General features: G+C 38.8%; 1 protein-coding gene across 12 annotated transcripts in view; it reads left to right on the top strand.

The window, feature by feature from the left end:
- ZMYM2 (zinc finger MYM-type containing 2) overlaps window positions 1-26,034 on the top strand; it is a 94,345-nt gene that overhangs the window by 57,773 nt on the left and 10,538 nt on the right. For all 12 annotated transcript variants that reach the window (XR_013956415.1, XM_080613017.1, XM_080613018.1 and 9 more), the window contains 9 exons: window positions 7,607-7,779; window positions 16,032-16,197; window positions 17,148-17,182; window positions 18,852-18,981; window positions 19,149-19,264; window positions 20,097-20,268; window positions 20,992-21,093; window positions 23,098-23,192; window positions 24,282-24,450. Coding sequence is in view for 11 of the 12 variants with exons in the window: in XM_080613017.1 (XP_080469143.1) it covers window positions 7,607-7,779; window positions 16,032-16,197; window positions 17,148-17,182; window positions 18,852-18,981; window positions 19,149-19,264; window positions 20,097-20,268; window positions 20,992-21,093; window positions 23,098-23,192; window positions 24,282-24,450 (1,158 nt within the window). In the remaining variant the exon portion in view is untranslated. The remainder of the gene's footprint in view (window positions 1-7,606; window positions 7,780-16,031; window positions 16,198-17,147; window positions 17,183-18,851; window positions 18,982-19,148; window positions 19,265-20,096; window positions 20,269-20,991; window positions 21,094-23,097; window positions 23,193-24,281; window positions 24,451-26,034) is intronic.

Here is a 26,034-nt window from a genome sequence, read left to right as displayed (position 1 = left end):
CAACCTATCATTTGTGCTAAAGATGGTTATTAATTCTTTCATGGAGTACAGTGTGCTTTTTCTGTTTCTGTCCAAAACTTGGATGCTACATGGAGGATGAACAACCTGAACAGTCTAGTTGAAAGAGATTAATCTCCTCCCCCAGTGCTGAGGCTTTGGAAATTAAGCTGTCCTGGTGCTTTGCCACAAGAATGCCTCATTCCAAAATACCAGTATCTAAATTAAATATGTTGTATATTGTATATGCTAAAGCAGGAAGATGAAGTTGCTTGGAGATTTTTATGTATGCATAGTTGCATGAGTAACAATTTAGGATAGACTGTGCAAGTTTTTAATCTTGAGGAAATCTTGAAGTTACTGAGTTTTGGGGTTTTTCAATATATATCCCTTCTGAGTGTGTAATAGAATGAATCAGTCTTTGGCAACCCAGCAATGGAACTGATAAGTATCACCATAACTTTTTTTTCCCTCACTTGTAGATGTATTTTGCATTCAGTTCATCTTTTCAGTGGAACCGTTATGATTTAAATAGCATAGGCTTTGTAATAATTTTATAACATGAATTTTAATAACATTGATTCATATCCATTAGTTTGCTTCTTGGCAGGAGAAGGTCCGTAAGCTGTGGAGTTGACTCAGTTATTTGATGCTTGGGAGTTCCTTTCAAATAGATAATACAGATAAAAAGCAGCTATGGAACTGGCAACTGTACTGTCATCTCAACAGTATGCTAATATGTTTCAGGGAATTACAGATTCTGCAAATTAAACTTAATGTAGACAACTCTGATGTTTCATCTATGTAGAGATATCACGTCTACAAGTATTTCAAAAGGGATTAAGTGGAAAAAAATTTCGGAAATCAAGTGATTTCAGAACTGAGCATGTCTAGAAAAGATGTATATTTAGTTAAAGCATTATAGACTTCAGAGTGGTGTTTTTCCAACCACTGCTGCACAGTGAATTTTTTAGTACAGTATACTATTAAATGTTTAGTTGATTTTCAGAAATTAGTATATGAAGATATTACAGGTATTGGAAATAGCCTAAACATAGGCGTTAAATTTTATACAAGTGCTTACATGTGAATGTCTCACAACCAGTTAAGATACTACCTAAAATTTATAGCAATTACTATTGTTATTAAAAACATTAACAAACTGATTTGAAAACTGATGTGTCATAGGAAGTGTTGCTAAGACTTAGTTATTGTTTATGGGCTTCTCTAGTAAGTGGAGAAATTGATATACTGGCCCTGTGCCCTGAGCTGTATTCCCTGGGCAAACGGGGGTTGCCATCAGGCCTGCTTAAATCTCTTCATTGCTGATGTTTGCTTTGTTATTATTAAACATGAGCGCTACAGAAACTGTTTAAACACAGCTTTTTTTATAGTTTGCATTATCAGCTCTCTACTTTGAGACACTGATACACATTTAAAAAAAAATGTACAGAATTAGGGCTAGCTAACAAATTTTTGAAGACAGTACAGAAGCACCCATTTTAATGAAAAATTCTGAGGCATAATTACAACTTCCTAACTGTGTGCTGCTGTGTAAGAGGACCTCAAAACTATCAAGGATTGAAATGTAGTATAGAATATAGTTAGAGGAGGGGAGAAAAGAGATATATTTACATGTATATGTTTGTATCACATCACAGTTAAGTGTGTTGCATAAAAAAAATCTTATGTTACAAGCTCTTGGTTTATGTTTCACAATAATCATCTCTCTCTCTGCAGCTCTGGTAGTAGCCTACCATATTAAAATAATTTGTGCTTGCTGTGGGGCCTATTCAGCTTTAGCCTACTATGTCAGGTAGTTTGGTTTTGCTTCTGGCCACTTCCTTTGGCAGTGTCCCACTGACATAACCTGAAATACCAGCTTCCTTGTGTCTCTTTTTTTTTTTGAAGGTTTATTTGGTGCTGAGTGGGAATATCCTGGCAAAAAGGGACAAATGACAAGCAAAATATGTCTTAAACAGTGTAAAATGTATGATCCATTAAAATGCCCTTTCACAATTGCAAGAGTCATGTTGTTACTGAAGCAAAGTATTCCTTTCCCACAAATCAGGTTAGTAGAAAAGTGGAAGACAACTTTGGAGGGATTTTGAGGTGCCTTAGAAAGAATATAATCTCCTTTGACTGCTGTGGGCAAAAGTTACAGTGGGACATCCCTGACATCCATTTGAGCCATGGCAGTTTTTGTTACACTAGCACGGTGTAGTTGTTCAGTCCATGTTGTATTATTTAGTAGTCTGGTGTTAAATCTTTGAGCTGCAAATGACTATTCCAAACAATTTTTTTTTTACTGTAAAAGCTCAAAGATACTTTTCTGCTGATAACAATGAGTTAAGGTAAAAAAGCACAGCATACTCAAATCAGAAAAGTCCCTTATATAATACTTAACAGGCTCCCATGCTGAAGAAGAACCAAGTGAAGGCTCTTGGCTGTGCTGAAGGAAAGCACAGGTCTGTGCCTTCCAGACAAACCCACATGGAAGAGCTGGAGGGTTGGTTCTTGTGGTATTCCACTTGTGGAAGAGTCTGATCGTGTAGATGTAGTTGTTAATTAGTGTTTGTTGGGTGCACGTCTTGTGGAATGACTTGAAAATTTTAATTTGTTATCCTGGTTTTTTATACTTCCGGTGGTGGTCTTGTAGTTGAAAAAATCAAAAGATAAAACTATGCTGAGGAAGATATTACGTATTTATCTTCCCTCTGTCTTGAAGGGAGAATATTGATACTGTTAAAGTAACTTCATTTAGATTTTGAGTAGATGTTGTGCTGAATCTTTAGATTTTTTTTGTCCATGGAGAACTAATTTCTAACATGGTAAAGAATATCAAGTGAAATCCTATGCATTGTTCAACTTAAATGGTCCTTGTTAGATTGTCATTCTTCAGTGTTAATTCCCTTGTTGTGTCTTTTAAAGGTTTTTGAGACAGTTCTCCAAGGGAAGATAACGTTGACTCTTGCAGATAAGGAATGATGGCAATTTAAGGTGCTGAGCTTATAAGCACAAGAAGACTGCTTATAAAGATGCTTCTTAGGAACCTGAAAGAATAATCAACTTGAAAAGATTTAAGAATAAGCAAAAATCTAGTGACTGGATGGGAGTAAGAGGGAGGAGAAAGGAAGGAGCTAGTATCTAATATCAGAAAACATTAGGGTAGACTGAGTTGCTGCGTGGAGACCTCATAGCAGCCTTCCAGTATCTGAAGGAGGCCTATAGGGATGCTGGGGATGGACTATTCATTAGGGACTGTAGTAATAGAACAAGGGGTAACGGGTTCAAACTTACACAGGGGAAGTTTAGATTGGATATAAGGAAGAAATTCTTTACTGAGAGGGTGGTGAGGCCCTGGAATGGGTTGCCCAGGGAGGCTGTGAATGCGCCATCCCTGGTGGTGTTCAAGGCCAGGTTGGACAGAGCCTTGGGTGACATGGTTTAGTGTGAGGTGTCCCTGCCCATGGCAGGGGGGTTGGAACTAGATGATCTTAAGGTCCTTTCCAACCCTAACTATTCTATGATTCTATGATTGTATAATAAAATAATAAAAGGTTCTTAAGAAGAAGACAAGGAAGGAAGTGGGAGATACAGCTTCTCTGTTACACACAGAGGAAGGGGTCTGTTTTAATGGTAGTCCAAGCAGGACCCAAAATTGGATGCATTGCATCTGTTTTCCTACAGATAGTGATGTTTATTGTCAAGGCAGAGGATGTTAGGAATGTGTGTATGGAGAAGGTAGCTACTGTGTTTGAATCAATACAGAGGGAGGCAGGAGAAAGATGTGGATGCAGCATATCTTGAGAAATTTTCAAGACCTAGCTTGTGATGCTACAGGCTTGTCATATAACAATCCCGTTGTTCTTCTCTAGATGAAGCTGTTAACAGTTGAAGTTATTATAAGATGAGAGAACAGCAAGTCGTGTATGTAGTTTGAAGGAAGAGAAAGATAGTTTAGTAAGTACAGCATTTCAGGGGTAAAAAACTAATCGCTTTTAGGATGGAACAGTTATTTTCTATAAAAGATGTTATTCTCTGCAGTAAAAAGAGACTGGTGTTGAGGACTAAAGAAGCGTTTCTAGTTCAGCATTCCTTTTTTACAGCTGCTTGATGTGTGAATGCATGGGATTTCATGTAATTCAGGTAGGTACTACTGGTAGAATAGGATCAGGTTCTTAGTAGGTTGCATGCACTGAGTCTGCAGGCAATCAGGTGAAGTATGTTTCTGACCATGGGTAGCCCTGGAGAACCGAACCTGGCAATTCATGGGTCTGCCTAAAGAAAGGAAGCTCTCTTGACCTTGAACATGCCTGAAGTAAAGGTTTGGAGAAGCTGTTTGTGTGTTGTCCTGTCAGTAAGCCTCTGTTGCATGTGTTCAAATCCTTATTCTCTCTCTACAGTTTATGTGGGGAACCAAATTTCAGGGCTGTTGGAAAGGATAGATTTTGTGTTGGGTTTACTTGGAAGCCAGAATTCTAATAGCAATATTGATTCATTTTTGCCTGGTTCCAATTTTGAGTTGGAAATACATCGTCTAAAAGTGCTCCTAGTGGCCTCTCTGAGATAGTTGACTTGCAGGATGGTCTTCTGTTAGAATTTTGCTAAAGAATATAATTAATTTCTTTAGTAGCCTGAATCAGGCTACAATTTTGTTTTGAAATTAAGAGCTATTTTCTCTCTAAGAGTCGCTTTAAAGCACTAGGCATGTCCACCTGGTCACACTGTAACTTGTGTATCTTGTGTTATAGCAGAAATTGTTCTGAATGTTTGGGCTGTCAGCTGTTTGTATTAGGCCAGTGCTTATACTCATGAACTTCAAGTTCACAGAGGAGTTAGGCTGACCAAACCCTCAATATTTTAGTGTTGATACTGGAAAGATCAGTCAACCAGTGTTCTTTTTGTATTACTCTGCCACAGTGTAGTCAGTCAAAGCCCACTTCTTGGTCGTATCTACAGAGCCAGCATGGATACTGCTGGTCTGCTGATGCAGGATTTACACTGTGAAGACTGAGCTGTTTGAGCTCAGAATGTTTTGCTAAAGGTGAACATATTTTTCCATACTTAAAAGCTTACTACTCAAATCAAAACCATAGAATTGCGATGAAAAGTTATATCCTAGGTATGCACAAAGTACCCAGGACCTAATTAAAATAATGCTGTCAAATGAAGGGCATTTTGTTTTCTCTTTGTCTGAACTGAGAGAATCTTGAAGCAACCAAAATGCTCCCTGGTTCCGTGGGTTAAGTTACCTATTACAAAAACATAAAAAAAAGTCAGACAAATCTGAAGAGTTTTGTTCATGATGTTGCAGAAAGAAAAGACTGTACGTCCATTTTAGAAGTCTTCACAGTTGTAACAGTCTTATATCAGCATCTGAAGTTTTATAAAGATGGATTTTCTATCTTCCGTAGAAGCCTCCTTCAGTAAGAAGCCCTGCAGTCAGTGATCTATAAAACCCCCATGTTTTTCAGGCATTTAGTCTTCAGGGCTTGAAGTTTGGACTTTGTTTCTCCTTAATGTTCACTTCTCATTATTTTCCATGAGTCACAGATGTGGGAGATGTTTGACTTTAGCATGGAAAATTTCTTACCTGATAACTTTTTTTTGAACATAACAGCAGTATCTTCTTCAATTTTACTCCTTATAGTTTAGCAGCCAAGAAGAATGTGAGCTTTGTCCATTCCTTTTTGTAGGCTATTTAGCCAGGTGCACATAGCTTACCTGAAGGGTAGTAGAGTGCTTCTATGAGTCTATAGTCTTGAAAGGTTAGTGCAGCATTGAACGGCTCTTCTAAGGCACAGCTGAAGAGGAGGATACTTTGTGGTGCTGAGCTGTCTCTGGAGTTGTGAAGATGTGGGAAGAGTCTGATGCTCCATAAATAATAAGAGATACAGCCAGCAGGAAAAAATACTGGCAAGAAATTTTCAGTGCTTTAATGGGTTCTTTTAACTAGTAGTTTGTACACACTGTTGTTTTCAGAATTACTGTTTCCTTCAGAGCAGTGTACTTAACATTTGAATTAGTTGCACTGTAAGGATGATTGCTTGATTTGGCACTTTTCATCTGCACTGCCTGTTCTGTGTGTTGGTAATTTTCTTTATTGTTAAAGAATCAGATATATAACTAAAAAAAAGCTTTAACAGTTATTACATACAGTCTTATTTGTACTTTATTCAATAATTGTCTTGCTTTGACATTGCTAGCAAATATAATTTGTTAGCAAAGCTTGTAGTATTGTAAGTTAAAATTTCTCAATAACCTTTTGTTTTTGGAAGATGCTGTCTGCTGTAGCTTCCACTTGCATTCTTGTGCTTTTAGTGATTTTTAAAATGTATCAGTTTCACACATATGAAATTCTACCCTAATAGACAACAGCACACGTCACTTAACTGAAATTACTGAATCCATTATAATTACAGTATTTTTATACACAGCATGTTTGTTACATATTGAGTTTCATAACTTAATGAGAAGTACAGAAGTCTGCATGTGTTAGGCTATGTGCCATAGCAGAGTGGACACTTGGCAGACTTGACTTCTGGTCTTTGGTGATACTGTGATATTTGGGAGATCATAAAAACAGATGCAGTATCTCAGATTAAAGGTCTGTATAGATGTTATCTTGGCCCTTCAGTGTTTAATATAGACAATTACTTCATCTTTTCATACCGGTCTCTTCTGTAAAAATAGCACAGTAACAGAGATACACGGTACATGATTTAGGCATCACCTGAATAGACACTACATTTGAGGTAGTTTGAAATAAATTTATATTCTCAAAATAGCCTAATAGCTACAGTATTGATCTTTTAATGTATTTAATACCTTGAATGTCTTTTCTGATTCGCTTGAGGGAGCATCATATTGTTGAAGAATATAGCCGTCATTATGGCAACCTTGAAATTACTACTGCATAGCAAATACAAAACAATCCACCAAGAACTGATGTGGAATGAAAAAATGAAACATTCATTGCATACAAATCTACACAAATTTCATACGTAAATTCCTATCATTGCATGATTATTCTCAGTACTGATTGTTGCTTGTTTTATAGTTTTTTAAGAAGCTCCTCAGTTCTTAGGTCATCTTGTTTGTACTAGTGTTCTTAAAAATTAATGAGCTGTCTTAAGTGGTTTGTTGTATAAATATGAATGAAATCAAAGTAAGTTGATCCTTGAAGTTAGGTATTGTTTTAGTGGATATTGTTGTCTAGCTTAAAATTTCTGCTTGTCATTGTCTGGATATCTAGCATTCTAAGGATTTGTAACTGAGCCATATAATTCCAAGTCAATGGTTTTGCATGGGTCTGTATGAAAACTATGTGGGGGTTTTTTTCTGACTGTTTACTCAGGGATTTGATAAACACAGATTCAAGTGTAGTGTTTTGAAAAAGATGCAGACATCACATGACACTGTAGAGTTGTGCAGGAAAGGGATTCAGGTAAAAATGTCTTGAAATATAGTCTATTATGCAACCTGAATTTTTCTGAAGCCCCAGTTGTTAGGTATTGCATTCATTTAATTTTCAGTATTTAACTCTTAACTGTGATATTTCTCTGTAAAAATTACTTTGTTCCTAATGTTTAAAATCTGTTTCCAGGCTGCAAGCTGCTATATAAACAAGACTTTGCAAGACGGTTAGGACTGAGATGTGTTACTTGTAATTACTGCTCACAGCTGTGCAAAAAGGGAGCAACTAAGGAACTTGATGGTGTAGTGAGAGATTTCTGCAGTGAAGAGTGCTGTAAAAAATTTCAGGACTGGTACTACAAGGCAAGTAACTCAGAATTTTTGATGAGAGCTCCACAGTTTAAAAACAACAACACTGCACATGTGAGGATATCTCAAGGACTGTGCAGCAAATACGGCTTACGTCAGCAAACCATTTGCTATGTAATAAGCAAATGTATTAATTTTATCATTTGGGTTTTCTTAGATCTTAAGAGCAGCCTTTCTATCACCTGATTTCATTAATTCATTTGGCAAGGAAGTCTTGAGTTACAGAAAACCAAGAAACTACTGTGTATATTTGTTACTTCACAATTACATTTTTTCCCCCCTCGATACAATTTTTTTTTCTTGTCAAAACTTCTTAAATGTGTATTCAGAATGTTGAAAGCATTGTTAATAGCAGCTGGATGATACCTTGAATTGACTGACGATAAACTAGATTAGTACAGTTTTTCTTGTTCCTGCTTTTGCCTCCTTTTTTGCCTTTTCCCTTCTCACAGTTTGAACTGCAGAGGCTTTGATCATTATTTTCCAGTGGAAAGGATGCCAAAGGAAAAACCAAGACCAAATGGATTTATAATAAAGGTTTTAGTGAAACAGATGGCATCTGTTTCTATATCTCTGGGAGCTTAACTACCTTGTGAAGCACAACCAGTAAAGAGTTCATGTTAAGAGGTTTTTTGTTTTCATGTTTTAAAAGAAATAAAGGTGAAATTGAACTGGATTTAACCTGTGATTAGTACCATGGATCAAATACTTGATCTTTGATGTGAACATCTGGAAAGCTACATTGATAGTATCAACACAAGAACTATATTTGTGGATGCAATTGCAAAAAAAACAGTACAAAATTAATCATCTTACCAAAACTCTGTACATAGCCTGGAAGGCAGTAAAAAGCTTGAAATATTAGAGGGCTTGATACGTCCTGTAATTCGAGATGATCTACCTACCATAAAAGAACTGAATCTGAAGACATATCTGATACTTTGGAATGGCTTGTTCCAGAAATGTTACAGCCAGACATTATGAAGCTTTTATTCTGAATAATGTATGTAGGGTCCTGTTAGGCACTGCAGAGAGGAAACTACTGAAGACCAGAATGTGTTTCTTCTGTCTCCTGTGAAAATAGGGTGGTGAAGCTCTGCTGCAGTGTTCTTAAACTTACTAAAATGTTAACTTCATGCTATAATATTTAATCTATATACCTTAAAATTTGGGATACACGGTGAAATTTATCCCTGCATAAAGTGCCTTCTGATGGAGAACTTTGTTAAGTTTTGATATGCTTTAGAATGCTTGATGATTCAGCAAAGTTTGTAGTCTGGGGATGTGCATACCAAACTAGTTTCATTAACATAAACTTCTAGAGAAGCTTGTGCTCTCATTCAAGTTTGAGAATCACTTGAAAACCCTGGCTTCAGGTTATCCTTACTTACTTGGCCCATTAAGTTTGCTTAAATACTGTTGATGCTGTGGCACAGGAAAGTTAGACATAATGCCATGAAAAGGCAATTTAATCTAAAAAGTCTTGCTGGTAACTAGTGACTTTTGATACATTTGATGATAGTGTTAGGTATTTTTACTTTTGGTAGTGGAAATAATGTTACATGATGTTGAATTGTTGATTGTACTTTTTTCTTTTCAAATACTTCTTAACGCCTTTGTCTAATTCAGTTCTGGTTATAAAAGTTTGGGATTTATTACATGGGGAAGACGTGTAATAGGCTTTAGGAAATGGTGTGTTTTGCTTATGGTTTTTTTTCTTTACATTCTTGCTGATAACTTCTCCCTGTTTTATAAAAGTCACTCCAGTTACCTTTGATTTGCAAGTGCAGTGTTAGCTGATGTTCTTACCTAGGCATAGATAGATAATGATTAAAGTATAGGAAGACAGAATAGATATAGACCCCTTCCTGAATTTGTACTTCATTTGCTGTTTTGTCTGTTAGCATCTTAAAAAGCATAGTCACATGTGTTTGAGCTTTGTCTCATTTATGCAATGTCCATTGGTACTTCGGAGTTTCAGTGAATGTATACATAAAGAGAAAAAAGTAGTAATAACCTAGTAATGTTTTAACACAATCATTGTGTTCCTTAAACAAGTGTTTGTTTCCATCTTCTTTGTCTACTTTTTTTATGGGCACATCTTTCTCACGTAGTAGTATCTGGAAAACATCTTAACTTTTAAAAATAATTATTATGGGAGAACCTCCCTGAATGCCAAAATTCTCTTCTCAAAAAGCCGGAAGAAGGTAGGAGTGGTAGAAGCACAACAGACTGTTAACTAGAAGTTTCAGAAGCACATCAGACTTACTGTAGAAGTGTTTTCCAAAATTAATATGAGAGATTAGAATGTAAAAGGAATAGTTCAGTCCTAATCACCTGTTGGGTGACAGCTACAGTTATCAGTTGGGGCCAAGTTTGAGGAAGTTTCTACTCTATGGTGTCCATGCACCTCTAAGGCAAGCTTAAATTTTTGGTGTCTTGAGGTTAGGTCGCTACGTTGTTAGAGCTCTTCCTGTAAACTTCAGTTGCATGCCATGGTTTGGATGTTAATCTGGAAAATGTTTAGGAATATTCAGTATAAATATTTTAGTAGCCTGATGTTTGGCAGTTTCAATCGTTTGATGTTACTTATACTAGAGCATTGAAAGGACTTTGAAAAATGAGTATGCAGTTCTGAGAGCAGCACACAAATATGTTTCTTGAAATATACATTGTGAAACTTTGCTGAAAATACTGCAGCTGAAGTGAACTTTCAGGTTATTCAAGGCTGCAGTGGAGTAGTGATTGGACTGAGTGTATACGGTGATGTGTCTTCTGCACAGGCTAAGTAGGAGGTGGGGAATTACAGGCATAGGCATAGAAAAATAATTGTGGCTGGTGAGATTAGATAGCAGTGATTGTCAACAGCACTAAAATTCGAAACAATGGACCCAGCATTTATCTAAATGGTAAAGGCAGCAAGACAACCTTGTTGAATTTGTCTTGTCCAAATTTTGCTATTGTATAGTTAGGCATCTCAATTTCAAGTAGGTGCTGTTTCAGAACAGTTGATTGTCTTTGTCTTAAAATCACTCACTCTCTGGAAGTATCTCTTGCTTCGTATTTATTGTGGATTGAACTCAGAATAGACAGGTAAGATAATGTCGAATTAACAGCAGTCCAATGCAGCGGAGAATGTCTAGGAGCAGGCCATTGGAGAATTAAAAATGTAAATAAACCCCTCCATGTTTAGCGCTCTGTATAAACGCTCTACAGATGTATAAGCACTCTACAGACAGATAGTAACAGCCTCACGCTTGCAGGCCCTTGTCCTCATGTGGGACTTCAGCCACCCTGATACCTGTTGGAGAGATGGTACAGCCCAGCACAAGCAATCCAGGAGATTCCTTGGTTGTGTGGAAGACAACTTCCTCCTGCAAGTAATAGAGGAGCCGACAAGGAGAGGTGCCATGCTTGACCTCGTGCTCACCAACAGGGAAGGGCTGGTTGGAAATGTGATGCTCCAGAGCAGCTTTGGTTGCAGCGACCACGAGATGGTCAAGTTCGAGATTCTCAGGATGGTGAGAAGAGTGTGCAGCAAGCTCACTGCCCTGGACTTCAAGAGAGCAGACTTTGGCCTCTTCAGGAACCTGCTTGGTAAGGTTCCATGGGATAGAGCCCTAGAGGGCAGGGGGCCCAAGACTGTTGGTTGATATTGAAGGATCAGGAGTGTTGCATCCAAACAAGAAGGAAGTGCAGCAAGAGGGCCAGGAGACCTCCTTGGATGGATAAGGAGCTGCTCAGGAAACTTTGAAGGAAAAAAGAGGCTTATAGAAGGTGGAAGCAAGGACAGGCAGCCTGGGAAGAATACAGGGATGTTGTCCAGGAAGCTAGGGACCAGGTCGGGAAAGCTACAGCCCAGTTAGAATTAAACTTGGCTAGGGATGTGAAAGATAACAGGAAGGGATTCTATAGGTACTTAGTGAATAAAAGACAGACTAAGTACAATGTGGGCCCTCTCCAGAAGATATCGGGAGAACTCGCTACCCAGGATCTGGAGAAGGCTGAGGTTCTTAATGACTTCTTTGCCTCGGTCTTCACTGGCAAAGGCTCTGACTGCACCACCCAAGTGTTAGAGGCAGGGACTGTGAGAACGAAGACCCTAAGGCCCACTGTAGGAGAGGATCTGGTTCGAGGCCATCTCAAGGACCTGAACGTCCACAAATCCATGGGACCTGATGAAATCCATCCGTGGGTCCTGAAGGAGCTGGCAAATGAAGTTGCTAAGCCACTGGCCATCGTATTTGAAAAATCATGGCAGTCACGTGAAGTTCCCGATGACTGGAAAAAGGGAAATATAACCCCCATTTTCAAGAAGGGGAAAATGGATGACCCGGGGAATTACAGACCAGTCAGTCTCATCTCTGTGCCTGGCAAACTCTTGGAGCAGATTCTCCTGGAAGGCATGCTAAGGCACATGAAAAACAAGGAGGTGGTTGGTGACAGCCAGCATGGCTTCACTAAGGGGAAATCCTGCCTGACCAATTTGGTGGCCTTCTGTGATGGGGCTACGAAACTGATGGACAGGGGCAGAGCAGTTGACGTCATCTACCTGGACTTGTGCAAAGCATTCAACACTGTCCCACATGACATCCTTGTCTCTAAATTGGAGAGACATCAATTTGATGGGGGGACCACTCGGTAGATAAAGAACTGGCTGGATGGCCGCACACAAAGAGTTGTGGTCAATGGCTCGATGTCCGGCTGGAGACCAGTAACGAGTGGTGTCCCTCAGGGATCAGTGTTGGGACCAGTCTTGTTCAACATCTTTGTCGGTGACATGGACAGTGGGATTGAGTGTGCCCTCAGCAAGTTTGCCGATGGCACCAAGCTGTGCGGTTCGGTTGATACACTGGAGGGAAGGGATGCCATCCAGAGGGACCTCGACACACTTGTGAGGTGGGCTGATGCCAACCTCATGAAGTTTAACCATGCCAAGTGCAAGGTCCTACACCTGGGTCAGAGCAATCCCAGGCACAGCTACAGGTTGGGCAGAGAAGAGATTCAGAGCAGCCCTGCAGAGAAGGACTTGGGGGTATTGGTCAATGAGAAAATGAACATGAGCCAGCTTCAGTGTGCACTCGCAGCCCAGAAAGCCAACCATATCCTGGGCTGCATCAAAAGGAGAATGACCAGCAGGTCGAAGGAGGTGATCCTGCTCCTCTACTCTGCTCTCGTGAGACATCACTTGGAGTATTGTGTGCAGTTCTGGTGTCCTCAACATAAAAAGGACATGGAACTGTTGGAACAAGTCCAGAGGAGGGCCACGAGGATGATCAGGGGACTGGAGCACCTCCCGTATGAAGACAGGCTGAGAAAGTTGGGGCTCTTCAGCCTGGAGAAGAGAAGGCTGCATGGAGACCTCATAGCAGCCTTCCAGTATCTGAAGGGGGCCTAAAAGGATGCTGGGAATGGACTATTCATTAGGGACTGTAGTGACAGGACAAGGGGTAACGGGTTAAAACTTAAACAGGGGAAGTTTAGATTGGATCTAAGGAAGAAATTCTTTACTGAGAGGGTGGTGAGGCACTGGAATGGGTTGCCCAGGGAGGTTGTGAATGCTCCGTCCCTGGTGGTGTTCGAGGCCAGGTTGGATGAGGCCTTGGGTGACATGGTTTGGTGTGAGGTGTCCTTGCCCATGGCAGGGGGGTTGGAACTAGATGATCTTAAGGTCTTTTCCAACCCTGACTATTCTATGATTCTGTGTTTTTATGTGAAAATGTGAATGTTTGTCCTAAATTTGGTTTTAAGAAAGTGATTTATTTACTATGCTGATTTGAACATGTTGAAGTTGTTTCTGGGAAGGTAATTGGACCAAAAAGCAGTTGTGAGTCTCAAAAGTGTTATGTGCAGTTGGAATACAGAGATTATAGATGGACTTTTTGAAAGCAGAGAGGTAAGTTTTGAAGGCAGGTATTTTGAAGATATTTAACATATAGTGCTTCCATCCTGAATGAAAAGGAATGGGTAGGGGAGGGAAGGAAGGAAGTGGCAGAAGATCACACTTTTGCTTTCAGTTAATTTCATGGTCAGGGAAGTGGGGAGAACAAGTAGGAGCTGTAGTGCATGGGACAATGTATAGTATTAACTGCAAGCAAGATTATGGAAACACTAGAATTACAGCCTAGCAAATGTAGGGATGAGAAGTGAAGCATCTTTTATAAAAGAATCTTGGGCTTGCTAAGGAATTGTAATTGCTGTGTGGAAGCAAGACAGATTTTTTTCTTTTTTTTTTTTTTTTTTTTTTTTTTTTTTTTTTTTTTTTCACCTACGTGCTTTATTACCTACATGCTTTATTAGCTGCCCAGGAAAGACAATGATACTCTTATTCAAAGGCATAAGCAAAAGAGGAGAACTGGGAAAGACAGAAACAGTTGCAAGAAGGCTGGAGGTGCTGCATTTAACAAGATTTGTCACCTTTTTCTTTCTTTGAAGGAGATAAAACATTGAGCAGGAAGTGGTGCTTTAATAGTTGAGCAAAGTGCAGCAGGTCAGAATAGGTGGGCTTTTCTGTATGTGGGTAAGCTGTCATTCTTGGGTGGGCTTGAGATTTAAAATTAGAAGGAATTGTGCTGTTCGGTGATTTGTGGGGGTTTTTTTTTTGGGGGGGGCGTTGTTTTGGTTTGGTTTTTTTGCTGGTATTTCGTCCTTTTGATGGCTTTGGAAAGATACATTTGCCTTAAAAGTGTGAATTCACAGTTTTCCTGAGCTGATGAATCTAGGCTATTTTGGCAATGCTCCATACTTCATCTTCTTCCCCATTCCCAAGAATGCGTCTTACTTGCTCTTTTGTCCCACTGAGAACATCTGCTGCAAAATGAACTGTGGATCAGCATCAGCAGAAGGTCAAAGTGACAAATCTAACAGAAATTGAGGAAGGATGGGAGTGATGCAGTGCTGACCTTGTGTACCCTGCTGGTACACAAGGGCATCCGATGCTTAGTGTGAGGGGATCCTGAAGCCACAACTTTATTGCTCCTAGTTTAAAGAGGGTTATACTGTTAGACTCGAGTCTCTCCATACATCATCTTATATATTTGAAAATTGTAACTGGGAGCTGTTGCCAGAGGATGGTGCCGGGTTGTGAAAGTACAGAGAAGAAACTCAACATTTAGTTACTTTGTAAATTTGAACTAATTGGCCTGTTTGTACTCTTTTTGGAGTCACGAGAACTATAGTTGGACTTTTTTTTTTTCCCCGAGCTGTCAGAGCCTTGTGCATAACTGCAATGTTGTGTATGGTTTTATGTTTAATGTTTTATGTTGCGTATTATCATAACGTCCCTCTTCCTCTCCTGGCTGTTATTAGGTTGACTTATTTTGGATTCCTGAGCATCTATGAAGCTTTAATTTTTTTAGGGACTACTTCAGTATGCAGGTTGCAAGCAATATCAGGGCGATCAGTAGTGCTTATTTGAGCATCTGAAATTGTGGCTACCGCTGCAATTGATGATAATTTGTAGCATGGCTGATTAAATTCTGTGGAATCTGGAGGAAAAAAAACAGTGTCTGTCTTAGCTATGCCTCATGAAATTATGTAGGGTGGTGAAAGATACATTACTTTTCTGAATCCCTAGCTAAACATTAAAAAACAAAAGGTTTGAGTTTCAAGTTACATGCTAACTAGATTTTGTGGAAACATCTTTACTTTAAGACCTATTGTTGTTTATAAATCATAGAGAAGCTTTTTTGAACCAAATAATTGGAATCTAAAATTGTTGTCAAACTACTAAAATAAAGAAAATATAAAAGATACTAAGGGTCTCTGATACCTAGAGAAGTGGTTCTGTTTGTGTCTTAAACCCCAAAACTTGGGAGGGAGGAGGGGAAACAGACTCTACTTGTTCTCAGTTCAAGAGAGTCATTAAGGAGTCTCAGTCACTTTCTACTGTTGTTTTGCAGAATGCTACAGTGGAAATCATTAAAATTGATGCATGAAATTAATTTTTTGCTGACTATCTAGAAGTAAGCAATATTTAAAGGCTTAGTGAAACAAAGCAGAATCATTCTGGGAGTTAAGCCCCAGCAAACAGTTGAAAATTAAATGCTAGATATGTATATACATATATGTATATGTCTGTATATACAGATTAACAGGTGGGGTAGCTATCGTAGAGCCTGCAGGAGCGAGACAACTATATAGCAGTAATGTTTTTCAGTACTCTTAAAACCATAACCTTTTAAAATGTAGAAATAATTTTTTTCCCAAGGTTCATTTAAAAATGTCAAAATCTTCCTTTCATTAAGGCTGCACGATGTGACTGTTGTAAGTCTCAAGGAACTCTCAAAGAGAAAGTGCAGTGGCGTGGTGAAATGAAACACTTCTGCGATCAGCACTGTTTGCTTCGTTTCTACTGTCAACAAAACGAACCAAATCTGGCAACCCAAAAAGGACCTGAGAACTTACACTACGGTATGTGCTGCTTTATGGCTCCTAAATGGTAAACAAAATGTTTCCTTTAACTTCAAAGCTATATGTCATTTGTTTGTTGTAGTAAAATGTATTAGAGATTATCCTATTTATCATCAGAGGCATCATGGAGCTGCTTGGTATTTTTTATGTTAGCTCTTTATTATATGACCTGAGACCTGAAACATTGTCAGGTAATCAAAGTGTTTTGTAATCACTTAAAAAAAAAATTTTAAAAAATCTTCTTTGTAGGTTAAGCATAATTTTAGCGTTGTATCATCATAGGGACAGAACACATTTTCCTCTTTCATTGTGCTCCGGTTTGTTACTACTTGCTCTGTGGAAACACTTCTTTCGAAATGTGCTTTGGTCACAGGGAGCTGATAAATGCACTAGGAATGAAAAAAAAAAAAAAAAAGGAGTTAAAAGGAAATAAATGCAAACTAAATCAAAGTGGAATGAAAATGGAGAAGAGGAATACGCTGCTTTTTTGGTTTGGTTTGTTTTTTTAATATTTTTTTTTCTGTTGGCTATAGGTACTGTGTAAATGTGGTGATGGAGACTGGATGCATGTTTACATGGTTTAAATGGCAAGTCAGCCAAAGTTCAAATAAATCAATTTTTAATTAATGTAATTACAGCAACACAACTTTTTTGTATAGCCTTTTCTATATTTGAATGTTTTGGTATTTACTTTTTTTGAAAGAGGTTATATTCACGTCCAAGTGGAGCACTGATTTAGTTTTTGCCTTTAGGTAAGGTTCAGTGCTGGAGTGGTGAGGTGCCTGTGAATGGGAAGTCTTGTGTGCCGTTCTCATCTGCGATACAGTACTAATCAGTGCTGTCAATTTAATGTTATCTTGGTGATAGATGTTGCAGAGTTGCTTACTGAAATTTGCTTTGATTCTGAAAAAGGGAAAAACATGTCTAAAAATGTTTTCTTATATTTTTAGATCAGGGCTGTCAAACCCCCAGAACAAAAATAACAGTAAGTACATATATTTAATATATAGAAAATATAATTAGATATATTTAAAATGTGAGATCCTGGTGGCTTTAATGGTTGCTATTAAAAACAAAAAAAAATAGTATCTTTGAATGATACTAAGATAAACTTTCAGAGTTATTTAGTCAGTAGTTGAAATTAAATATTTAAATGCTCATACTTTGTCTTTCCAGTGTCTTCTGGGAAACCAAATCATCTACTGTGTATTTTACATCTATAGTGCATGAAAGTATTGCTTAGAAGTTAATCCACAAACTATGTGTATCTTATTCACATATTTAGACTGATCAGGTGTATATATGGAGTGTAGAAAGGGAAGAACATTTCACTGGTCAATTAGGATATTGTGGTTGTATTTCAGCTTTGACAGGCTGAAAATAAAGCTTCAGATCTTAAATTATAATTCCCAAGAGCAGAATAATTAGTGCTTAAGGTCTGATTGACTTGGCTGCAGGTGACAGTAGGGAAGTGTAACCCTTTGCAGGATCACAGTCTGGGAGGGTGGGGTTCATCAGTGGAGCAGCAGCCTTCATTCTGAGTTTCAGTTTTCTTCAGCTTGTCAAAATTATTGTTTTTTTCATTAGCTTAGCGGATTTTTTAAAAAAAACTTAGTTTTGTTTTGATTTTGATGGAACTCAGAACTGTCTGGTTTTTCATGAAAAAATTGACTCACCCTTTTACATTACAAAATGTATTTGGATTAAATCTTGGATTTAAAGTATTTTGATGTCATTATAAAACAAATTAATGAAAACCACAGGAAATAAGATTGCTTACATAACTGGAGACATCAGATGAGCTAAACTGTCATGCTAAAAACATCAGTATTTTATGGTTAATGGTGCTAATTCAGTCCAAAAACTTACAAAGATCATACAAAAGCTATGTGTGATACAAGTTTTTTTAGTATGTTTTAGAAGGTGAAGGTCTGCTGTTCTTATGACTTGACTTTCCATATTTAAAACAATATGTGGGGCTACTAATACATATGACTAAATAAAAGTTTCTTCATTCAGGTTCTGAAACAGGTGTTAGGGGACAAAAACATGTCTGGGGCAAGAGGGTTTTAACCAGTTGACTGTAAGGTGGCCGTTTGAGCATTATGTTGTTCCGAAGTATTTGTTGTGACTGTTGTAGAGCCAGCAGGGGGGGCTCGAAGTTCGTGCTTTAGGAATTAAAATGTTCAGAGGTATTTTATTTAGAATTACATTGTTTTTTTAAATGCAATCTTTGGATGATAGCACAGTTCAAGACAGTTGGACCTTGAGCTAGCAGTCTGTTATGCTACTTAGAGTGAATTCTCTTTACAGCTAAAATTACTTTTAAAGTTAGAAACCAGCTTAAGTTGCACTTGCATTTAAAAAGGAAGGTAAAAAAATAGTATCTTAAATTAAAAAAAAAAAAAAATCAAAGTGCTAGCCCTGACTGAGCAAAATACAGCTATGTTAAATTCCTGGCACTGGCAGCTCCTTACTAGAAACATACAGTAGCTTGCAATTAAAGAATAATGGTGCTGTTATGTTGTGCTGTTGTGAGCTCCCTGTTCAGTATCTCATAGAGGAAAAGTATCAACTGATACATTAAATCAAGAACTTTGTGTTGAAATCAGCGTGGTGCAACAGCACACAATCTTTTATTTGCCTGTCTGTAGGGCTCAGCACCACCACCTTCTCCAACACCTAACAGAGAAATGAAGAACAAGGCAGTTCTTTGCAAGCCTTTGACGATGACGAAAGCCACGTACTGTAAACCTCATATGCAGACAAAATCTTGTCAGACAGGTAACTCTTGAGCTGTACTGGAGCTACTCATTTCTTCACTGCAGATTTTTTCAGTCTGTCTTGGAACGTACTGCAAATACTCTGATTTTTTTTTTTCCCTAAACTGCAGGTGTAAAATATATTTAAATACCTGGCAGTGTTTGCCTTTTTCTTTTTTCTTTTAATAGAAGATGATTGGAAAAAAGAGTATATCCCAGTGCCTATTCCTGTACCTGTCTATGTTCCTGTGCCTATGAACATGTATAGTCAGAATGTTCCTGTTCCTACAACAGTTCCTGTTCCTGTAAGTAACACTTCAGCTTCACTTTCAAATTGGCATCCATTCACCTGTGTGTGAGGGACCACTTTGTATTGTTGGCTGTTCTCATTCTGGTCCATCTAAACCACTGCAGGATGCTGCAGCGCTATTTATTGAAAAAGTATTAGAAATCTGACACTGGCACTTGGTGTCCTGATTGTTCTTTAGGACCTGTCTACCTCCTGCTGATGATCTTTTTCGGAACAATTCTGAGTGGTATTTTTGAGTTTGTTAAATAAATATTAAATAGCAAGATTCACGCTGGTAACAAGGAAACTGAAAGGATTGTCTTGGGGGAGGGATGGAAGAGTGGGATAAACAGGAGGAACTGAAAAAACACAACCTTGTGCCAGCAAAAGAAAGTAACTCTTAAGTGGTTACAAATTTCACTTACGTACCAAATCTCATCCAAATAGTGGACAAAACCCCTTGAATTCCTAGAATTCCATGTTTCACAAGGAAGCCACTAAAAAAGGATGCTGATTTGCCCAAAATGTTAATCTGAATTTATGGTCAGACAGGTTTGAACCTCCAAAGTCCTTTCTGTTCTTACTTTAACCCAGTATATTTTATAATATTCAATTTTTCTCTGTATCCTTTCCTGCTTTCCCTTCTGTTCTCAATTATTTATATTGATTTTTTTTTAACCTGTCAACATTTTTTTGTTAGACCACACTGAGGTGATGTGTTTATAATCTGTATTAACTGTGTCTTTTAGAAGAGGGGTATAGAGTTTGTTTCTGTGTTGGCTGCTGTAGATGCTTTGTTGCAGAAGGGGTTTTTTTTTCTAATTATCTTTTCCTCCCTGTCTGCATAGGTGCCAGTTCCAGTTTTCTTGTCCACTACTCTGGATAGCAGTGAGAAAATCCTAGCAGCAGTAGAAGAGCTGAGGGGAAAAGTGCCCTCAAATCCTGTAGAAACTGAGCTGCTGAACATGTCAGAGATGGTGCCTGAGCATGATGGAAAAGCTGAAGCTTCTGATGTGACCAGTGAGTTTCCTGCTGAGTTTTTGACTCTTTGGCTTGGCGGGCTGTATGTGAGGGGGTGTGAATCAAGAGAAGGGTTGCTTGTTGTGGTTTTTGTTTTTTACTGTTTTAGAGAAAGATTGAGTACAACAATGCTATTATTGGGTTCCTATGTTAAGCTGAAATCTAAATTATTTAAACATTTTCAAAGATCATTTTAGCACATTTGAAATACAGAAAACTTTCTGAAGTCAGTTGTGTGCCTTCAGTGTGCTGTACTGGACCTTTGTCTTTAAAAATACAGGCATTCCCTTTGCTCGTGCCAGCTCTCACTGCCTGCTTGTCGTGTTTGCTTTGTGGGATCTTTCATGGACTTGAAAGTCTGTTCTGTTGCAGGCAGAATCATGTGGAAAAATAGATAATTGGGTTTGTCAGGTTTGTTTTTGTTTGCGTTCTATGATTGGTTGATATGATCCAGATTCTCCAGTATTTGATTTTCTATACACATGCTTTGCTGGCCCATCTTACTGAAGAAGGACAGATGGACTAGGAAATTGGGTTGGAGAAGTAAATTTGAGATCCCAAGAATACAAGAACAACAAAACCTATGATGGTGATATGCAGAACAAGCAGCTTTAGAACCACTAAGCTTCTAAAGTTCTAAATCTGCCCTGTTTTGACTAATCCATGCGCTAATTAAAGTAACAGGAACTTTCCTCCTTTTTTTTTTTTTTTTTTTTTTAACAGGTGTGATAGTTGAGTCAAATCTGTTGAACTCAGAAGCACGGACGAATTTGCCTGATGTTCCATATGAACCAGACCTTGATATTGAAATAGACTTTCCGAGAGGTATTTAATCTGCCATTTTAATAAACATCATGAAATAGATATTGTGGGCAACCATCATACCTTGTTTCATCATCCTTTCAGAGGAGCTTTATTTGATTGCAAAATCCACTTAACTGTCTGTTAGTTAAAACTTTGCCATGCCATTGCAAGAGTGGGGACTTCGGAATTAGTTCCTCCATCTTTCTAAATACAGTATTTGCAAGAGAATGCAAAGAAAAGGGGAAATTAACCTTTCACCAAGTTGGCAGCACCACTGCTATAGACATAGATATAGGAAAGTTGTTTTGAAGGCTCAAAGAGTCAGTTGTCATAGAAAACAATAATGAATTCATTCTTCAATCATCAGATACTTACTTCTATGGGAAATAAACTCAAGTTTATTAGAACATTGCAAGCTAACAAGCTGCAGTTGTGTTTCCTTTTAGTATCTTGTTAATGTCCTTACCTGTATTTAAAGAAGGTAGGATTATTCGAATTGGCAGGAAAATCACTACTTTGAGACCTTTCTTAAAATAAGGTCTTGGTTTTATGTATCACAATTTCTAGCACACTACAGAATGCAGGCAACAGTGTCTGTTCCCTTATACCATGTCCTAAGCAATCCTGGCAGTAGCTAGTGTCTCCCCTGACATAGCTTCTCTTGGACATACAACTCTCATACCTCCCATGGATAGCTTCTCTATTTCATGTAGGAAGTTTCCTTTTGCCTTTTGTCATAGATACACACACTGGATGCCCATACTGGCTTTCTCAGTTTTCTGTATGTCTAATTTAAAGATCAGGTCTAGGGGTTAGTCTTACCTTAGTCTTACGAAGTTTATTAGCCGGGTGCATAGTAGACCCTATTTGTAAGTGAGGCTTGGTATATGGGAAAGTAAAATCATGGGGAAAAAGAAAAATAATCAAAGTGGAGTAGTAAATAATAGGAGTTTGTGATAGGTATTGATTAACACTGACATGCTTCTGAGAAAGAAAATGGGAAACTAAACATGAGCCAGCAGTTTGCAGTCACAGCCCAGAAGCCAACCGTGTCCTGGGCTGCATCAAAGGAAGTGTGACCAGCAGGTCGAAGGATGTGATTCTACTCCTCTGCTCTCATGAGACCTCACTTGGAGTATTGTGTGCAGTTCTGGTGTCCCCAGTGTAAGAAGGACATGGAACTGTTGGAGCAAGTCTGGAGAAGGGCCACGAGGATGATCAGGGGACTGGAGCACCTCCCGTACAAAGACAGGCTGAGCAAGTTGGGGCTGTTCAGCCTGGAGAAGAGAAGGGTGCGTGGAGACTTCATAGCAGCCTTCTAATATCTGAAGGGGGCCTACAAGGATACTGGAGAGGGTCTGTACTGATAGGACAAGGAGCAATGGGCTCAAGCTTAAACAGAGGAGATCTAGGTAGATAAAAGGAAGAAATTCTTTACTGTGGGAGTGGTGAGGCACTGGAACAGATTGCCCAAGGAAGTTGTGAATGCGCCATCCATGGCAGTGTTCAAGGCCAGGTTGGACAGAACCTACCTGTCCTATGTTGTGATTCTTAATATTTTTAACCAAATATAATGTGCTATATAAAATATAAAACTTGAATAGAAATGGTGGCAATACATGAGCAAAAGTGCATGTAGTAAGTGTAGTAATTTTTCCACTCACAGCTGCTCATTCCTACCATAACTTAAATTTCCTGATACCAAAGACTGCCTAGGAGGAAAAATTGTGTAAGGGTCCATAGTAAGAAATGCTGCCTTAGTGACTTGAGACAGAGTTTGAAAATGTTGAGTATTGTGTCTTTCACAATTTATTTAGAGATACATATTTTGATAGCTTTGCTTTACTTTCAAAATAAGAATAGATTTATTTCCTCTTACTGAAATCCAGTCTTGGTATTGTTTATATGTGTGCTATTGTGGACCCCTTATGTTAATGCACACTGTTATAGTTAATTGTGGGTTTTTTTCAAACCAATTTTATTCAGAAGATGTCCAGAAATAAGTTTCTGTTAATGTGTTTTCAGCAACTGAGGAGCTTGATACGGAAAATGAGTTTTTGTTACCTCCCGTTTTTGGGGAAGAGTACGAGGAACAGCCAAGGCCTCGGTCCAAAAAGAAGGTAATTTTATCATGCTATTAAAAAAATCCAAAAAGCACAAAATCTAGGTAGGCCAAAATATACCAGGTTTTGTGGGGTTTTAATTCAGTTCTCATACTGCTCTAAAACCTGCTACTGCCTATTCATGCCTAATATTCTATCTTTGTGATATGTGTTTTTTAAATTCTGAGCCCATTTTTGCTTCACGTTGGTAGAATTGTCAATGTAATGTGCTAATTTATATGTACTTACTGTACTTTTAGTAATGCTTTTCTACTTCAAACAAAGCTGTGTTGGTTTAATTTGATAGTCAAATGGAAGAATGTTGGCATCACAGTGGCTTATAATGGCAGCTATAGCATCTCCTGTATAAAACAGTTCTTAAAAACATTTTTATTTGTTTGTAATTTTCCCAGATTTTATTTTCAGTCAAAAATCTTAGCTTACACATTGTGGATAAATTAGCCATATTCTTTTATTTAGAAGGAAGCTAACAGGAAATAGAGTTTCTGGTGCCTGGCACAGTGTTGAAATGGTTTTGTTGCAGTAACTGCAGTAGGTATTGCAAATTTAAGAAAAAAACAGCCAACTTCTTACAAAACTTTCTAAGAATAAATGTGTCTTTCTAGTTTTAAATTCAGAATCCAGCCTGTTGGCATTATCTGCTGGACATTATTCGCACATCCACTGCTGGACCTCCGTTAATTTGAGACCAGTTCTGGCTTTTCTGTTGATGAGTTCAGTTGACCCTAAAAACTGACCTGACATAGATTTGGAGTGATTTTAACTTTCTGCACATTAACACAATGAAATCCTATAAACACACTGAGTTATTTGGTGCATCATGTGTTTGTTGCTTAATACAATGTAACCAATACAGCAACTCCGTTACCAAAATTACTGTTAAGAACCAGTTTGAAAAGCTAATTAGAAATGTCTGTCATCTTAAGAAATACTGTCCTTAGAAGTATGACACAGAAACTACTGAATGAAGCGTATGTTCCTTTACACAGAACATTTCCGTTTGTAGTTTGACCTGCAGTTTGCTTATTCTGCTCAGCTTCTGTGTTCCTGCTATTGGCAGTGTTAACCACTGTGTTTCGATGGCAGGGAGTGAAGAGGAAAGCAGTGTCAGAATACCAGTCTCATGATGACAGCTCTGAAAACTCAGAGTGTAGTTTCCCATTCAAATACGCATATGGGGTAAATGCATGGAAGCACTGGGTGAAGTCTCGGTATTTAAATGAAGACCTTCCAGAATTAGAGGAACTGAAATCAAGTAAGTATTATCAGAAATTTGGCATCCAGATTCTTACTTGGTGGGGAGAATTGCTGTACTCAGCTGGGATTTCCAGCTGGGATTTTCAGCAGGAGTTTTCACGTGTCCCTAATGTTCCCACAATGACTGGAATTATTTACCACAGAGTTGCCAAACATTTTTTGTTTTCCTTGCCTAGTTTTCCCTATTTGGTTCAGAGTGCTGTGGCTCACACTGCTTGTGCAAGCCAGGACAGTGATTTTCTGGCTCTTCTCATTTTCTGTGACAATTTTGATTTTTTTGTTTGTATCCTGGTTTTCCTCATATTCTAACTCACCTTGAAGCTCACCAGTTTTGTAGACTTCTAAATTGTAAGGGAGGGGCATCCTACTCTTTCTCTTGGAAAGAGATCTTCATCTGAGGCTAGCATTACCTGGCTGTGGAGCTCTGACGCGAGGTGGCCTTTGTTCCTGTGGAGCCTGCTCTTTCCGCAGTGCTCCTCTGTGTGTACATTTATATTGTGAGGGAGAAGGGAGATTGCTGCTGCTCCTGCTGTTCTTCAGATCCCACATCTGTCTGAGCACTTTTGTGTAATACTGTTGAATCTTTGGAAACGGCTGTTTCCCCTGAAGGTCTCCCTCTACAGCACTATCTTCAGCATCTTGGGGTCACTTCCTTGTCATCCTCAACTGTGCACGACAGCACATTCATCAGTGGGTGGTACTGTATTTGGCTAACTGAAATTAACTCTAGTACCTTTGATACAGACCTAACATTTCAACTGCTTAGTACATTAAGGATGGGACTTGATGACATCCATCCACGGATCCTGAAGGAGCTGGCGAATGAAGTTGCTAAGCCACTGGCCATCATATTTGAAAAATCATGGCAGTCAGGTGAAGTTCCCGATGACTGGAAAAAGGGAAATATAACCCCCATTTTCAAGAAGGGGAAAATGGATGACCTGGGGAATTACAGACCAGTCAGTCTCACCTCTGTGCCTGGCAAATTCTTGGAGCAGATTCTCCTGGAAGGCATGCTAAGGCACATGAAAAACAAGGAGGTGGTTGGTGACAGCCAGCATGGCTTCACTAAGGGGAAGTCCTGCCTGACCAATTTGGTGGCCTTCTGTGATGGGGCTACGAAACTGATAGACAGGGGCACAGCAGTTGACATCATCTACCTGGATTTGTGCAAAGCGTTTGACACTGTCCCAGATGACATCCTTGTCTCTAAATTGGAGAGACATCAATTTGATAGATGGACGACTTGGTGGATGAAGAACTGGCTGGATGGCCGCACACAAAGAGTTGTGGTCAATGGCTCGATGTCCGGCTGGAGACCGGTAACAAGTGGTGTCCCTCAGGGATCGGTGTTGGGACCAGTCTTGTTCAACATCTTTGTCGGTGACATGGACTGTGGGATTGAGTGCGCTCTCAGCAAGTTTGCCCATGACACCAAGCTGTGTGGTTCGGTTGATAACACTGGAGGGAAGGGATGCCATCCAGAGGGACCTCGACATGCTTGTGAGGTGGGCTGATGCCAACCTCATGAAGTTTAACCATGCCAAGTGCAAGGTCCTACACCTGGGTCGGAGCAATCCCA

This window comes from Psittacula echo, assembly GCF_963264785.1.
Source record: "Psittacula echo genome assembly, chromosome: 3".
In the NCBI taxonomy this organism is placed as follows: Eukaryota; Metazoa; Chordata; class Aves; order Psittaciformes; family Psittacidae; genus Psittacula; species Psittacula echo.
The sequence above is the reverse complement of the archived record's forward strand: the minus strand, read 5'-3'. Positions and strand labels throughout refer to the sequence as shown.